Below are 18888 nucleotides of genomic sequence, written 5' to 3'. Positions count from 1 at the left end.
GGTAAGAAATCTAATACTAACCTGTGTCTTTCAGATGTACTTGGTACAGCATTGTTGATTTAAAAGAGATGATTCTCCTTCTAAAGGTTTGGTAGATCTGTAATAATTTATCAATGCTTGACTTATTATTTCCAGGAATTTAACAGGCTTGTTATGGACCTTTGGTAGTTAGTAAAAAAGAAACAGATCTCTAGCAAAAGCTAAACACTGCTGATATGTTTTTTACATTACATATTTATTTTGTTGTAATCAGCATATAATTTTTTTTTCATACAGTAAGAGGTTTGGTGAGAACAGTAAATGAGAAACTGGACACATTGTTTGTTTGTAGTTTAAAGAAAAGAAAACAGGAAGGGAGCTGTTCCTACTGGTCTCCCTTTACAACAGTATTTCTCTGTGACTAGAACAGAGAAACCAGTCAATAATTGGTGACAACACATTGATTATTATGGTTTGATTGTTTGTTAGGTGTGAGTAGCCAGGGTAGATGGTTGGGCGACAGATGCCACAAACATTAGAGGGGGAGGGGGGGCTAGAACAGGTCGTTTTAGGGCTGCTGTTTGATGTAATGTGGGGGGTTCATGCGGCAACATTAAGAAACATCTATATTAAAATGAGGGAAAACAGTACAGTTACTGACATTAGCGCAGTTGTATAGTGTAATACTAACGGCATGATTAGTAACCACAAATTCTTAAAAATCATCCCATGGAACATAAATGGGTTAGGTCATGGGCTGCAAAGGGAAATAGTATGCAATTTCTTAGCCAACACAAGCCAGGCTTATTTCAACTCCAGGAAACACACTTCATAGGAAATAAGTGAGCTTTCCTTGGGAAAGAGGGATATAAATTCTCAGTACATTGAGGATTCCCTTAGGGATTCAGAGGACTGTTAATCTTACCCAGGAGATCCCTGCCCTTGAAAGTTCAGAATACTTGGACAGATCCTCATTGGTGGTTAGCAGCATTTAGTAGGGAATGGAATGGAACGGTAAAGCCATTGCAGCTATCACCCAAATTGGAGGTAGTGTTTCTGTCATGGTTGGAAAAGTAGGTACTCAGATTCCCTGATGCCCTACTGATACTTGGGGGTGATTTCAACTTGACAATGTGTGCAGAGCTGGATGGGTCAACTGGAAGAGCTCAAGAATACAGTGAAGATGCATAGCCTGGGATTTTATGAGGCTATGGGGATGGTAGGTGCATGGAGATAATCATTTACCACCATCAGATAATCATTAACCACCATCGGACAGTACTCATATTTCTCTTGGGATAGAAGATTGAATTCTAGATGGTACTATATTTTACTCCCAGCCACACAAAGTTGGTAATATTTAGTCTCTACGTTCTTGATGAGAGCAAAATTATATCAGTCTCCAGTGGACCAAATTGACAGGAAAATTGTACAAAGGTTTGGTAGCTGGGTCCTGGAGCAGAGGGAATTCGGAGACAAAAGAATTGAGGAATGTCTATTGAACTTCATGGACAACTACTTCAAGGAAAACATAGATACAGTGTGCTCACAGGTGCCACTGTGGGAGACATTCTAAATGGCCCTGATAGAATGAGAGATATCAAAGAATACCAGGAGTAAAAGAGCCTGGGATATTCAGGCAAGGGAAAAGGAGACCCAAATAATTAACCTAGAAAAAAGAATTTAGTCCCCACCCGAGAGGACCTAACTCATCAACTAGCTGTGCGAAGTATAGGAGGGGTGACAGGACAGGCTGCTCGATCTTGGCTCCTCTATAGAAAATACAGGTTATATGAAATTGGAAATTAAGCTGGCAAGTTATTAGCATGGCTTGCAAAAAGAGACAAAGAAAGGAAATAGATTAGAAGAGTAAAAGATAAAACAAGTATGAGGGAGGGAGGGAGTAGAGGGGATAGCCAATTGCACAAACAAGAGATATCTTAAAATATACAAAATCCTGTTGAAGAACGTGCAAGAACCTTTCACTAAATTCAGAAGGGTATGGGCCAAGGATATAGGGACGCTAAATGAGGAGGACTGTAATGAAGTGCAGAAGTAGCTGTGAATGGTGGTTGTTTTAACAGGGTTGATATTGGCACAGCTCAAAATATTACTCGGGCATATTGCACTAGCGTACAAATAAAGAAGTTCGGAATAGTCGTTGACCGTGATTTTCTACAGGGGTGTCGGAAGGAGGGACTTTAACTGGTGGGAATGCCTTTTTGGGAAGGAGTCAGAAACCAGATTCACAGCACAACTGAAATGGCATTTGGCATGTCAGCAGGTATGGCAATGTAGGGGATTGACGATAGATATTAGTTTCCAGATCCCCCACACTTCCTATGATTTGGCAGTGATGTTGGCACAGATGGATATGGCAAGAGAGTGTGCCGGAAACGCTGCACCCACCACAGACAAATGGACAACAACGTAGGGACATATTTACAAGCCCCTATCGCCACATGAACATCACTTTTTATGACATTCCTGTGGCGATATGGGCTTCGTCTTATTTACAAGACAGCGTTAAGCCACTTAAGATGGATTAACGCCAACTTGTGGATAAGACCCCTTTTCACGATACACTAAGCATGAAAGGGGTGGGCAATGGGTGTTGCTGTGGGCGTCCCACCGCAACACCCATTGAGAATGCCGCTGTCCCATATTTATAAGGGTGGTGTAAATATCGAGCTGTGCCAAAATTAAGAACAAGGAAAACCTGGTCTTAACCTGGCGAAACAAGGAGAATTGCTTTCTTTCTCCTCATTTATGCTGTGTCTATGTGCGCTGCATTGTGCAGCACACATATAAACAGCATAACTTCATGTATGATTGTTATGTACAGGAAGGTGTCCTTTCCTGCACATAAATAGTCATTAAAAAAATGACAAGTTGCAACTTCTATGTGTGCTGCATTCTGAAGCACACATAGATTTTAGAAATCTCCATCACTGATTGTTTGCGCAGGAAGGGACACCTTCCTGCACAAAAACAATCTTTCCCTGCAACGCAGGCACCCTTGCACAATGGTGCAAGAGTGCCTGTGTTGGTGATAGGCAACTACATTTACCGCCAGCTCTAAGAGAAAGGCAGGGGAGCACCTTATTCTCGTGAATACAGCGCAACCCTGCGTTTGGAAAATGTCGGAGCGCCAAGCTTCGACAGTTTCCTAGTAAATATACCCCTTAGATTGAGGCATAAACTCTAAAATATGGGTTTATAAAGCACAATATCCTAACAAGTTTGAAAAATCTGGGGTCCATGGCAAGAATATTGAAGTCTAGTGGATTAGGGCGATGACTGAACTGTGCGATTCAGACCTGAAGTAATGGGGCAGTCCATTGTTGTTTCTGCACTGATGTATGATGTAAATCATTGGACAAAGTATATATAGATCAATGTTGGCTCTTTCAGAAAGCACTGAAAGTTTAAGTAATAGGTGTTTCTCTCATGTATCATTGTTATAATGACAAATATACCACAATCAGTAAAATGTGCTTAATACAATGCACTTTGGCTATAGAAATATGAGATTATAGAAGCTACTACCAACAAGGTAGAGTCAACAGTGATCACTGGTTTCAATTAGAATGCTCCTCTTTCATGAGTAAGCTGTTGGTTAAACAATGCAGAGTAGCTATGGTCAAAGTTTTTAAAGTTATTCCTGCAGGGTTTAGCAACCAATGGACCCAGGCTGCATTTAGCTTTTCCAGGTTTTCAGTATCTTCTACAAACAGAATTCTAATTTAACAATGAGCAATGGCCAAGCTCAGAGATCTTTAAAGTTTTTGCTGCAACATTCATGTGATAAGGGGCAAGATTGTAATTTAAATATTTGCTTTAGCTTTCATGAAGAGGTTATTCATTAAACAAATGGCAATGGTAAAGTTCTGGGGAGGCTGTGAATTGATGTCTTTTTCGCAAAATAGAGAAAATAATTAATGGTTTCTATGAAAAATAGGTTTTTTTCTACCAATGTTAACTTCAAGTTGGCATGTCTCCCATCACTGCAGGCCGTCTGAGGTCCCTATATACCCTGATGTCTGCCTGACATATATTGTAGTTGCCACAGCCACTTACCTCTGTTTTTTCTCTTTGGTTTTTAGACGGAGACCAGATCCAGCTTGCCTGAGTTCTTCCTTAGTTACTTACAGAAGAAGTTTGATGATGCCACCACTGCTATGGAGTGGTCTTACTCCGTGCACGAGACCTGCCGCATGCACAGAACAGACGAATACCTATACCTTTTCTACAGCATCCTGATGGGAGAGGTGAGCTGGAGAATGCTACAGACAAACATATTATTTATCTTTCAACTAGTTTATAGTGCAAAAGAGATGGAATGCTGTGCAGAAGTAAATGTAAAGCTTAGTAGTAAGTATAAAAAGCTGCAAAACATAGTTTAGCAAGTGCCATTTTCAGCTGACAAGAAAAAAAATAAGCATTCTAACTAAACATAAGCCAGTACATAATAAACTTTTTTAAATATTTTTTTTATTTTGGAGCAGTTCATCCATGCCATAATACATAATAAATTATTACACCAGCACGTTGACACATTAAACCATACAAAACAGGAGAAAAAAAAAATATTCACGTTTGCACATTCCAAGTCTTCTAAAAATAAGGAGTTTCTAAACCAAAATCATTATACTCAATCCCTCAAATACATAAAATATGAGAAAAATGTTTAAAAAAAACAACATTTTATGCATATTTTAACACCCTCTAAGATACGGAACAGTAAAAACACCTATTTAATCCCACGATTTTCATAATTTCTTAAACTTGCTATATGACCCAGATCTTTAATGCATCTTTTTTTTCCGACTCTTTAATCTTATTTAATTTGCAATATAAGTGTTGGAAGGTCAGAATTTCATCTGTCCGCCACCTTTGAAGTATTAACGATAGAGCTAATAACACCACTATATATATTTGTTTTATTTACATTAGATCTGCAGTTAAATCAAGTGAATATCCAAAAACAGCAGTCTGGATATCTAACGTTTGCTGTACTTTCAGTTTATTAACACAGTACTGATAGATTTCATCCCAGAATCTACTTAGCCTTGGGCAACTCCATACATTGTGTGTCCAGTTCCCACCACCTTTCAGATTGCAGCGTAAACATTTAGCAGAAATCTGGGGATTTTTTTTGTGGAGAAAATCAGGGGTTCTATATAGGAGCCATTTGGTGTAATATTGCATCCGTCAATAGGGAAAAAATTAATTTATTAATCTGATCCCAAGCTACAAGCGATCTCTGAAGTCCCTACTTTAATTGCCATTTTTTGCGCTTTCATGTAAGGGTTAACAGTTTTATGACTATAATAGCGAAGCCCAACTACTAATTGTTTAATGAATTTGAGGATTTAATATCTGCTCTGCTAACTCCCTTGTTCCCATTAATCGTATGGGATTTAGCTTCTGCAGAAAATACTTAATCCTGGTAAAAGACCATTGTATGATTCTTTTTGTAGTGTTTGAGACTGGGCTCTAATTCATTCAAATTTTTCCAGTTTACTTCTAAAACAATCCACTATTTTACCATAGCCCCGATTCATCCAATTAAGGATTACAGTCTTATATAGCAATAGATCTGCCCTTATATAGATATCTGACAATAATGTTGCAGCATTTATATAGGGAATCGCATAGCAGCGAAACATTTGTTCTTTGCGCTTAATATTCCAGTGTTGTGTCTTATACCTCACTTTTTGGGGCGGTTTCGTTAAACACATAAAATCTGTAATTTCATATATTTGATTGATTAAATCTTAGAAAAAATTATCATACCTATTAATATTTAAAGACTTAATTGATCTATACATAGTTTGTGCAAAATTCGCAAAATAATATTCTTTTAAATCAGGAAGGGCTATACTGCCTTCCTTACTTGGCCTTGATAAAATATCTATAGCTAGATTTGATAAGTTATTTGCCCAGAGGAAAGTAGAAAACAAACCTTGCATTTCTTTGAAAAATTTCATTTGGATTGCATTAGGGATGGCCAAAAATGGAAAATCGTCATACGAATAAGAGCTGCGCAACCTAATATTGAAATGGGTATTTTATTCCACCTAGCAAACATACCCTTAATCTTATTTATTAGACAGACATATTTTAAAACATGTACCAAGAAAACACTAGTGCACATCATATATAGTCACTATGATCCATGTGCTTCTTAATCCAAAAGAATCACGTAGTGTAGATAAATTCCAGATTTTATTTATTTTAAAACAAAGTGCTTCACAGCCGACGCATGTTTCGCCCCCTATGGGCTTCCTCAAGGCTGCAAGTCATACATAAAAGAATAAATTACAGTCTATTTTCCAAAAATATCATTTCTAATACATATTTAGTTATAATTATTCCATCCATCTTATTAAATATTATAGTCACCTCATGAAATCATGTGTAAAATAGTCTGTAACACAACCACCAAGGATTATTTTATAAACACCATCATGCTTATCGCCATGCCACAAGTGCCGCAGCCAAAATATGTGCTGCAACACATGAAGCATGAGAAATTTTAAAACATGCAGGTCATTAACATTTACGGAAACATATACCCAGATATCTCTTGGGACTAGCATTAACCAATGGGTGAAATTCAATTAACAGTGTATCCAAATCAGTATTACAGATCAGGATTTCTGCCTTACATTTGTTTATTTTATACCCGCCTATTTGTTGGTAATCATGAAAAATATGAAATATTTGTTTTTGAACTTCTGAGTCAGGTTTTAAAAATAGGGCGATATTGTCCGCTTATAACTTGATATTAGACATTCCTGGAATCGGGGATGTTGAGCTGCTTATGCAACAAATTGCAATATCCATATGTTCTATAAAACAGGCTAAGAGTAACGGCGACAATGGACAACCTTGTCTCGTTCCTCTACTAACTTTGCAATTACCAATCTTATTTGCATTAATAATAATTTGCACTGATGCCCTTCTATGCGGATGAATTTGGCATGAAAACCAAATCCTTTAGAATAAACACAAGGCCCCTATGTGTTCAATACAAGCCATCCATGCCAACCTGAACAGGGAACCTTCCCACAACCTCGGAGCTATAAACAACGACAACCTCAAGCATGTGAATATCATTCAGACTCCGACCGCCCACACACCTCTAAAATTGAAATGCAAACTAATCCACTGCAGATAAGCGAGTAAACACGCATCCAATGTCTTTGACCTCATTCTAAACAATGAGCTTGATATCATCATCCTCATGAAAACCTGGCTAAATTGCTCGTCCACCCCTATCCTTCACCTTCTAGTTCCGCCTAGCCACGACATAATTAGTTTGGACAGACCTATAAAATAGGGCGGAGGATTAGCGTGAATACACCAAAATACACTCTCACAATCTGATTCCTCCGCTCCGACCTCCAGTGAGTACCTATACTTCAACATCTCAAGCAAATACCGCCCTGTTTGCAAGCTACACACTTTCTATCACCCCCCTGGAGACAATCTCTCCTTCATTGAACAATTAATGGAAATCATCTCCTCCAATGATGGCACCCTTGTTTCCCAAACCTTCCTTGGAGACTTCAACCTACACTGGTCTAACCCAACAGATCAAGCAGTAAATTGCCTTAAATCCTTCCTAATGGAACATGAGGTGATGCAATACTGTGAGAGCCTAACACATAACAGAGGTGAAACTGGACCTCATCATTTCCAAAGGAAAAACCATCTCAATTGATTCTATTATCCCTTCGGATTGATCTGACCATTATTGCATCTTCTTCCTAATTAACAAAGAAGTGGCCCGAAGAGGGTCCAGCCCAATAAAACAAAGCAATGGAAGAGGAACCTTAGGAATATTAGCTCTAAGGCTCTAGCAATGCGCTGTAGAAAGGACTTGACTCCCCAATCGGACATGTCTGATGTTCATGTCCTCAAAGATTTGTATAATACCACCATCTCTGGCAGCCTGGACAAAATAGCCCCTCCACAACAGAAAAATACCTCCTCCAACATTTCCAAACCCTGGTGCAACGACAACCTAAACTTGGAACGTCGCTTCCGAAGGATGCAGAAATATCCTGGAGATCGGTACCCTCGACTGAACATCTAATTCAACTAAGATCTGTCAGGGACACCTACAACTGAAAAATCAAGAATGCAAAGGCTGACTTCACCTGATCCCAACTCAATCAAGCCAGAAACCGCCCCAAGAAACTGTTTGAAATTGTTAAACAACAATCTGGCAAGACACCAAACAGCTCGGACCTTGGCCTTCCATCATGCAACGACCTGGCTGCCTTCTTCACTGAAAAAACAAAAGCATCAGTCTCGATCTTGAAGCAAAGAGGCTGCTTATCCCAACCCCCGGGAGGGCTGCGCATCCAGCTCACCATAAGCGGCTCATTCCCTTCAGAGTTAGCACCAAGAACAACACCTCCTGGAACTACTTAACTTCCCTCAGCGAAAGAGATATTTATACCACTCTACTGGTGATCACCCCTTCTAACCATTTCATGGACCCGCTACCACCACTCATTTTCAAAGATATCAAGGAGACCATCATCCAAATATGGGGAAGGATTGTCGATTCCTCGCTGTTCCAAGGCATGATCCCCGATTGCCTAAAAGTAGCACAGGTCTCCCCCATCCTCTAAAAAACCTGACGCAGACAGCTCTGACCTCAATAACTTCAGGCAATCTCCACCATCCCCACGCTGGCTAAACTGCTTGAAAGATGCAACTTTGTGCATACATGGAGCATTTACAACTCCTGGACCAACATCAATCAGGATTCCGGAGAAGTCACAGCACGGAATCTGCTCTCACTCACATTACGGATGACATTCTAAAAATGCTAGACCAAAACGAATCATGCCTCCTGATTCTCCTTGACCTATCTCCGGCTTTTGACACTGTTAACCACGACAATCTCTTATCCATCCTAGAGTACAGGATGGGCTTTTTAGGACAGGTATTACAATGGTTTACTTCCTTCCTCCACTATAGATCACAAAAAGTCAAGGGGAATCAATCCCTTTCCCAACCCTCCTCACTTTCTGTGGGGGTTCCACAGGTGTCTGCATTATTACTCTTCAATTTATTCCTGGAACCATTGGCAAATACTCTGAATTCTGCGAAAATTCTCTTCCATATGTATGCGGACGACACTCCACTTTATCTGATAATCACCACCCCTGAAGACTTCATCTCACTCAACTCTACCCTTATGAATACTCAGAACTGGTTAACTAATAATAACCTCATGCTCAACACCTCCAAAATAGAATTCCTTCTCATTGCTCCAACTAATCACACCCCCTAGATCTACCACTGGCTGAAACACCTTACAGCCTTCAACTGCACTCCCAACATTATCGATTCTGCAAAATCCCTCGGAATCACACTAGATAAGCACTTGAACATGCAGATTCATATCAGCAATGTAAGCAAGGGTGCTAAACACCAGATTAACATATGAAGGAACCTCAAACCATTCCTTCCACAGGAAGATTTCAAGATGGCTGTACAAGCTCTGGTATTTCCCAGGCTAGACTATGGTAGCTCCTTTCTATGTGTACTTCCCAAATATAACTTGGCCCCACTAAGAGCCTCCATTAATGCCGCAGGCGGACTGATCACGGGTACAAAAAGAAACAACTACATCTCCCCAGCCCTCAAATCCCTAAACTGGCTGCCATATGAAGCAAGAATACAGCTATAGATAGAATGCATGACACAAAAAGCCAACCATCTCAAGACTCCTATTTATCTGGCTCAAAAATTAGAACTATCTGGAGGTTGCAGACATTCACGAAGTGCAAGCTCATTGCTCCTAAAACCACAGTTCTTTCCCAAAACGAGAATGAGTCACAGAGCCTTCTCAGGCGCTGCACCAAAGATTTGAAACTCTCTTCCACCGGAAGTTCGACAAATGTCTTCCACTGCTTCCTTCAAAAAGGAAGTAAAAAAAATCCTAATGACTAAGATCTTGCCTTAAACTGCCCGGGCCCCATTGCTTATTGACTGCCTATTGATTGACTACCAGATTATTGTGCACATTTGATTCGCCTCACTCGCCTGCTTTGCTCACTTATGTATTGAATGTTCTTCTCCATCTACCGTATCCATCCTACCCTAATTATAATGTTCTCCTATCTTGCTCATTTTATGTATACTCTAGTTATGCTTGTCCTTCTCACCTCCTTACCCAACCTATCCTAACTGTAAAGCGCTCTGATACCCGCTTGGGTCACGTTCGCGCTATATAAAACTTTGTAAATAAATGAAAATAAATATAAAAAAGACTTTCCCAGCAGACCAAATTGAAAGCCTTTTCGTCATCTAATAACATAATATGTGCCGGAATTTTGTTTTGGCTAAAATAATCCAAGGCATCGACTAGAAAACTGGTATTAAAAGATAGTTGTCACTCTATAATAAAAACACACAAGTTTGTATGTATAATTGACCCTAAGCATTTATTGATTCTATTTGCCAGTAACTTAGCTATAATGTTATAATCAATATTTAAGATGCTTATGGGCTTATAGGAATTCACATCCTTCTTGTCTTTACCCTTTATGGATTAACTACTCCTGCCTTCCGGAAGGAGCTTGTGATCTCTCCCCCAAATAAGATATGATTAGCTAGCACTAGTAGTTCGGGATTTAGTGCTGAGCTAAATCTCTAAAAACAAATTCCACAGGTAGCCCATCCTCTCCAAACGCTTTACTGTTGGCCAGGGATTACACTGTATCTTCGACTTCTTTTAACGTAACCCTAGCGACCATAGTCTGGCTTTGACTTGCCTGTAGCATAGGTATAGAACATTTTCCAAGGAGATCCCTTAGTTTAAACCTGTTGACCTCTTGGCTAACTGAGTAGATCGCTTCATAGTGTTTTAAAAACTCCTTCTGTATTTTTTTCCATTTGTGATCCGAAGTTTAGTAGTTTTCTCTACCAGAGCAGTAATTCTGTTCTGTGCCGGTCTATCTTTTATTTGCCAGGCTAAAAATTTTCCTGAGAACTCGCTCTCCTCATATACCTGTTGAAGATATGCAGAGTTACCCACATGTATTTTGGCATAGTAATAATCTTGCATGGCCTTTAGTGCTAACACTTATTTAAATGTATTCGCATTAGGTTTCTCCCTTATACATTGTTCATTAGCGTATCTAATTTCTGACTCTAAATGTGCTCTTTGTACATTACTAGCTGTTGTATCTTTGGAGGTTATATACCCTCTAATTGTAGATTTAAAGGCCTTCCACACGTTTTCTACCTTAGCTGTACCCTTTAGATAAGAAAACCTTTCTATTTCACTTTGGGTTTCCCTGCACCACTCTTCATCATCAAGATAAACTCTATTGAATGACCATTTTCAAGGTTGCTTGCCCACCCCGACTCCTGAACTTTCTAATTTTACTAAAGCATGATCAGAAAATCTATTTTGAATATATGTATTGTTAGGATTTCTAGGCTCGGGCGCACTAGAAGACCTTGACATGTGTTCTTCTCCTAAGGTTCCCCCTTATGTCCTTTGCACACGATCCCTACGGCATGACTCCCATGACATGCAGAGCATTTTCAGACGCTCCCTTGTGTACGTAAAGAGGAACGTAGACATTGCTTGGCTTACTGTTCCGGTACCAAGCCCCCTTCATACTTCCTGGTTTCGAAGAGGCTCCTTCCCGCGGCATTCGCCGTTTTGTTCCTGGCTCCTCTCTGTTTCTGGACATTCAGACCTTTCAGTAGTACTCGGCCATCCTTCGTGATAAAGAGTATTCCCCGCCTCGTCCAAGTCCTCCCGCCCGGTGAGCGTCACTCTGTGCCGGCTGAAATCTTTTGCCCCGCCCAGTAATCTCTAAGCTATTTGGAAGGTGTTTCTCTCATTACCACGAGCTTGAGGACGCTCTTCCAGGCAGTTATTCCTGAACGGCCTTTCACCTGTACGGCAGGGGCGTAACACAGGCCCCTGCAGCCCCTGCGGTGTGGGGGGCCTCTAGCTCAAAGGTGCCCCCTCAGCACTGCACTCTGGCTGAAGAGCTCCTGAATGAGCCCCTAGGGGGCCCCTCTAAGTACCGTGCAGGGAGGCCCCCTCACTTTTCGTTACGCCAGTGCTGTACGGAGCCCCTGCTCACGGACAAACTGTCTGGGCTCATCCTTTCTTTTCCCCTGTTGAGAGAGAGCGCTCCGCTCGGTATAGTTTCCCGGGCCGGGTGTCTCTCCTCTTGAGAGTGTAGCTGCTCCGCTCTTTGTCCCCCGAGAGAGCCGGCCAGTGCACCTCAAGTCCTCCCCTTTTTTTTATATTTTCTTGTGTGTATGCTGAGTGTGTGTCCTTTCGTGAGTCCTGCTCTTTTAGGCCTGGCTTCCTATTCTTCAGGCCATATTCTTCAGCAAGAACTCATCTTGAGACAACCCGTGGACTTCACCGGGGTAAGTGACCTTTGTGATATAAGAACGCATGTCAATTTATTGATAGGTCGCTCTATTGAATAAGTGTCTAGTGTATTAGTGCATGTCCTGTTTTCTTACAGCCTGGACTACACCAACCAAAACTGCACCTGCCCTGTTACCTAACCCCTCGTATGGGGAGAGTGGTGGACACTCCTTGGGTTTTCCCCCCATACTTTTAGGGAACAGTTGTCAGGAGTGTGTTCACTGTCGCAATCTTGTTTCTGTTTTCTGGAGGTGTTGGGGATTCCTCTTCGTTCCCGTGGAAATTGGCTTGTATCCTTTGAACCCTGACATGTATAATCCATTAGGCTTAAATTTTGTCTAGCAGCTGTTCCATATTTGGCAGAAAAACATGAATATTCTTACTGAATATTCATTCTCATCTGAATTTTTTTTGCAATTCATTGACCAAATCTACTTTTTGCATGCATTCCACTAACACTTTTTTCATGCGTGGTTTGTTCTGTTTCCGTATGCCAGAAGATGAATCCAATACCGGATCCTGAGCTAGATTAAACCCCCCCTGTCCCCCCCCCCCCCCTCCCACTATCACCGATCCAGGAATTAGCACAATGCATGATAAAGGTCAAATAGTAGGGCTATCTTCGATTGCCGCGTAAATTGTGGCTATGGTTAACCTGTTTTTATTAATTAAACCACTCACCAAGCCCCACCTCCCCTCTTTGTCAACTTGAGAATATGTAATCTGAAAAGGTAGGAATCTATTTTAAAAAAAAATCTTTTGCCAGGTTTTGTTTTTTATATCATAATGGCTTTTCCATTAGCTACATTTGTTGTACATTTCTCATACTCTCTCTGACAAGTTTGTAGTTCTCAAAAACATGGAAGGAAACCAGGAGGTGAACCCCTCTCCAATTCCTATTGGGGAAATGCCCCAAAACATGGAATCAGCGCCCATCAGTTGTATATATATTATAGAGTTCATTAAACATTAGTTGTCCTTGTCTAATAACTTCGCATATGGACGCAAAGACGACTACTTCTGGCCACCGTGCCTTTCATTGTTAACGCTGGCATAATTATTGTCGTAACAAGATGATTGTAAAGACACCATACTTATTTGTGTCTTAGGACTTTTCTCAGTTATTAGAACATATAACGTGTTCATATTTTTAAGCTGGGAAGAAGTCTCTTTTGAGATGAAACGCGTTGGCTAAATGAATTTTGAATAGTGGATTTTAACAACTTTATATGTTCATCAATAAAGGAATTCTTGAGATCATAAGAAAATTTGGACCTGGCATATTCTTCGGATTATCATGGACAACTAATGTTTAATGAACTCTAAATATATATACAATTGATGGGTGCTGATTCCATGTTTTTGGGGATTTCCCCAATAGGAAGTGGAGAGGGGTGCACCTCCTGGTTTCCTTGAACCATCATTATTTGCCGAATTACTTTAACTGACAGGTGTGGCATTATTGCCTCAACCCTCTTTGTGTTTTTTGATCTCTATGAAGTTTGTAGTTCTATTGTACTGTCTGGGCTGGTCGCTCACCCTGCACCGGCTTCTTTCCTTTTGACGGTTGGTCCTGAAGATGCAGTTATCTCAAGAAACCAGAGGAACATCCAGAGAAGTTGGTTGCTTTGCGATCCCCAAGAAGGATTTAGGAGCGAGCTGTGAGATGGGTGCCACATTTTAACACCGCTTACCATGGGAAAGATAAAGGATGCATTCCAGTTTCATGTGTCTGTGGACCTTTCAGCTTCACCCGCCTTGTGGCACCAGTGATCCAATGAAGCTCCTTTCCTTTCCTAACATGGGCACAAATCATTCCCAGGAAAGGCATCATACGGCTGGTGGTGTGGGGACAGTCAGAGACTAAAAAGAAAAATTGAATTAGGAGGGAAAAGCCAAACACGATACATATACGAAATCAGAATGTAAGTGTGGGGGCTTCGGCTGTAGCCCCTTATCCCCATAGCATAGGGGCCTATCTGTGTTCATACTCAACATTAAGGAGTTCTCTAACTTAAAGGCACTTGGATTGGAGGCTATATTCTTCAGGACTTGGTTGACACTGAGACCTTCTGAATTGTCATCAAGCTACTCTCTCCTGGATCAGAGAAGTCAAGAACTCTGAATGGTATAAACATGTATCCTGCATTTTGCTTTGACGAGTTTTCCATCATTGAGAAAAGTAATATCACTGACTCGGAATTAGCCATCAGATGCAGATTAAAAAAATCATGTGGTAGTGATTTGTGCTCCTTGAACAAGAGCCTTGCTAAATTAGGTCACAAAAACAATCAATCCTAAACCTATCCTTGTTACTTCCTATCCCCTAAATCTGGTCACCCATGATTGGTGGTAAGTCTAATCAGGAACAAGTCCTGCCAGTCCAGGAAGACAGCATGCGCGCTAGAAATGTGTGTAGCTATGTATCTAAGAATAACCGAGACAATTTACATATTGAGCTGCCGGGAGGGTGGTGATGCAGGTCCAAGCATTCAGCATACAACATACATAGATACATAGCTGCACACATTTCTAGCAGATACCTGATGAGGCCTTGGTAACTTAACTCACCTGTTGTGTTTTTAGTGCCCTCACTGTGGTAAGTACCTTGTGTACTTTAAGACAATATTAACGCTTCTTGTCTCATAGGTGGATGAGGATGTCTACCATGGACTAGTCTCGCTCTCTACCATGCTTCTGAAGCTGTTGACAGATGCTGACCCTGAACAGCTGGGGACGGTGACCAGACAGCAATTTAGGTAAAAGTCAAGAACACATATTGCTTTTTCAACCCTTTTACCAAATGTAAAAGCTACGTAGTACTTTAATGATGTGAAATTGAAGGGCAATTGTCTACAAGCAACATCATTTAAATGATAAAAGATCACTAAGTAAGTTTGTTTGAAGTTTAGCTACAGACACCTTTCTGGGAAGAACTGAATCAAATCATATAGTATACAGAGATGAGCTTTGGGTTGGCCAGCTTTTTTCAGCTTGTTTGGACAAGCCGCAGTCGGGCACCCACTTGCTGGGTTGTCCTTCACAATTTGTGACCATCTCATGGTACTTCGCAAATATATACCCATTTAGAATGTAGATTTTCTTTAAATTGGTGATGGGTACAGAAAATATTTTATGTATATTAAAAAGGGACACTGTGCCAAGAGTAAGGTGTGAGTTATCACCCACTCATCAAGGAGAGAGAGAAAGAGTGGGAAGGAGAGATATTAGAAGAAGGAAGGAAGAGAGAGAGAGAGGCATATGTTCATCCCCGGGGTACAGAAAATAATCTCTAAAACTGTGGGACGAGCTCTTGCAACAAATCGTGGAATAACAAACATTGGCAAAGCCTATCATTCTCACTTCCAAATTAACGTAAATTTCACCCTACAATTAGAAACCTGTGCATCGATGGTTGTGTTGCATCAAACAAGCTGCAGAGAATGGGCACCGCTTTTGCAGGCGATCGAGCTTGAGTCAAGGTCTGTGAGTATTTTATGGAGAGTGGGTGTGTATGGATGTGCTTTTAATGTGTGATGGAGTGTCTGATGTTGTGTAGTGAAATGTATGTGTATGAGGGGAGTTTGAGGATTGGATAAGCAGTGAATCAAGGTTTGAGATCGAAAGTTTAACAATGAAAATCTTATCTGAAGTTCAATGTTGATACACAGGCTAGTTCTAAGACTTCCATATCTAGGACCTGCTGGAAATTGTGGAAATTAAAGAATTCACTTTGGAGGAGAGCATTAACTGGAGGTGAGGACCGAGTCCTAAAGAAAGAAACAAGCAAAAAGGGAAATCCGAAAGCTTTGCTGCTTTGGCTCACTGAATTGTCTAGAAACAGACAGCAATCCAGAATAGCCAAGGAGGTTAATCCACCTGATGCAGAGACCTATATGCATCCAGCAAGTCTCAGGGCACGATACTGGTAAGATACATATGGAGGCCAATAAGTTAGCTAGAGGTCTGTGCACAATCCCTCATCATAGGTCTGAACTGTAGGAAGCTGGCTCTGTATATACTATACCAAAACGAGGTATAGTGTGCACAGAATCCAGTGGATCCCCAGATGTATAGCAGAGGCTAAAGTAGATAATAGCAACAGCTCTATTTGTGGTAGTGTGGTCGAGCAGTTAGGCTTATCAGTGGGCGTTGTTAAGCATTTATTGTACACACTCAGGCAAGAAATGTTATCACACACTCAAAGACTGAATTATCTTACAATTGGTAAGTATAAAAAAGTATACTTTGTATTTTATTTAAGAACCAAGGGTTACTTAATGCAGGCAAGTTGTAATACTTTCAAAGCTTTTCAGGTAGAAAGATTTGTAGAGTTTCAAGCAATACTTTTCAGTCAGAAAGAAGATACTTGGTATTCAGGATATACAGTTAGTGTGATACAGACAGGACGCAATGCAATCCTGTGGGGAAAAAGACAGTTGATGGACTTAAAACTAAGTACCCAGCTTATAGTTCCAGTCTTTGAATGGTCTCGGCTCAACACTGCGGGCAGTGGCGGCCGTGAGGGACTTGGACACTCAGAGGTGTGGGTTTCAGACTCAACACTGTGGCAGTCAATACCGACAATTAGATTTACCCTCGCGGTCCGCGGAGAGTAATATAGTAGGTTGGTTTCCAACAGTCCACTAACATGGTTTCCATCGTGGTCGTTGCCAGCTGGCTGCTGTAGTTCGGTTGGAGGAGCTCCCCCGCCATCGGACCATCACGGGGAAGGTCGTGGTCAGGCAGTAAGCCGACAGGGTCACTTGCAGGAGGGTACTGGCTCTCGGGCAACAGCTGGGGTTTATTTATTTATTTATTTATTTATTTATTTGTTTAATTTATATGGCGCGTTATAACCACCGGGGTCTCTAAGCGCTGTTTGTCCAGATTTACATAGTGAGGAATTGCATTCACTTGATCCCACCTGTACACCTAAGGTCTGCTCCATGCTTGTTTAAATAATACAGTTTTTAGTTTTTTCCTGAAGGATAGTAAGTTGCTTTCCTTCCTAAGTTCTGGAGCCAGTTTGTTCCATAAGGCTGGGAGTGTGTTGGAAAACGCACAACCCCCCACCGTGGTCAATTTGAAGCGGGATTGGGACAGAAGAGTGGCATCCGACGAGCGCAAAGTCCTACCCGGTGTGTAAGGGGATAGTCGGGATTTCAAATATTTTGGCGCTTTGCCATACAGAGCCTTGTGAACGATGCACAGTCCTTTAAAAACAATCCTCTGACGAATTGGGAGCCAATGTAACTCCTGCATCAGAGGAGAACAATGGGCAGTCCTGGGTTTTTTATAGATCAGCCTAGCTGCATCATTCATAACCCCCTGTAGTTTGTCCAGCAGCCGCTGGGGCAAACCTATATATAGGGAGTTCCCGTAGTCCAGCCTAGCCAAAATTGTGGCTGAGACCACGTGTCTCAAAGTAGAGAATGAAAGTAAGGCAGAGATCTTCCTTAGTTGTCTTAGAAGACCTATACAAGTGGCCACCACCGTGGTAACTTGTTTTTCCATGGATAGTTTGTCATCCACATATAGGCCTAGACTTTTAACTGCGGACGCTGGTTTCGGTGGTGTACCCAGCTCCATAGGCCAAAATTTCTCGCTCCAAGGGTTGCCCGAAATGGAGATGGGCAACACTTCCGTCTTATCCGGATTGACATTCAGAGAGTTCTCGGACATCCAGTTGACCGTGGCTTTCAGTATGTCCTGCAGCCTGGTGGATGCTCCCGGGCCATCATCCAGCCGAATGATTATCTGGGTATCATCGGCGTAGTTGTACACTAGGCAGTCCATCCTATTCAGGAGAGCGATTAGTGGCTGCAGGTAGATATTGAAAAGTAGGGGTGACAAGGCAGAGCCCTGTGGGACCCCGCAGGTGATCGGAGCAGAGGTGGAAAGTAAATCTCCCAACTGTACTCGTTGCGTCCTGCCCTGCAAGAATGATGTAAGCCATGCATGTGCTGTACCCATGATACCAAAGGATCTCAACCGCGACAATAGCTGTTTGTGACACACGGTGTCAAACGCCGCGGAGAGATCCAGTAGTATCAGGGCGCTCGGTGTTTTTACATCAGCCCGAGTTCTGAGCTCATCCAGGATAGATAGCATAACTAGTTCCGTGCTATGATTAGCACGGAACCCTGCCTGATTGGTCACCAGCAGGTTGTTGCTCTCTAGATGGCCCGAGAGTAGAGCTAACACATGCTGCTCAATCACTTTAGCCAAAAAAGGCAACTGGGAGATGGGCCGGAAGTTTTTCAAACACTTCGTGTCCGAACCAGGTTTCTTCAATAAGGTAATCAGGCGAACCTCTTTAAAAGCTAGAGGGATCTGTCCTGTACGAAGAGAGGTGTTCAATAGATGCAAAACCTCTTCCTCGATTCCTGGTACTGCCAACTTGAATATATCAGGAGGGCATGGATCCACCAAGGAACCCGATTTAACCCGGTCTATGATTTTAAATAGTT

General features: G+C 41.5%; 1 protein-coding gene across 1 annotated transcript in view; it reads left to right on the top strand.

Moving 5' to 3' along the window:
• The window catches only part of TSNAXIP1 (translin associated factor X interacting protein 1), a 480293-nt gene that overhangs the window by 384119 nt on the left and 77286 nt on the right, over positions 1 to 18888 (top strand). The window contains exons 12-13 of the mRNA XM_086945262.1: positions 4086 to 4250; positions 15065 to 15174. Coding sequence (XP_086801388.1) covers positions 4086 to 4250; positions 15065 to 15174 — 275 coding nt within the window. The remainder of the gene's footprint in view (positions 1 to 4085; positions 4251 to 15064; positions 15175 to 18888) is intronic.

Source organism: Lissotriton vulgaris, chromosome 12, assembly GCF_964263255.1.
Source record: "Lissotriton vulgaris chromosome 12, aLisVul1.2, whole genome shotgun sequence".
Lineage (NCBI taxonomy): Eukaryota > Metazoa > Chordata > Amphibia > Caudata > Salamandridae > Lissotriton > Lissotriton vulgaris.
This window is presented reverse-complemented; position numbering and strand designations above follow the sequence as displayed.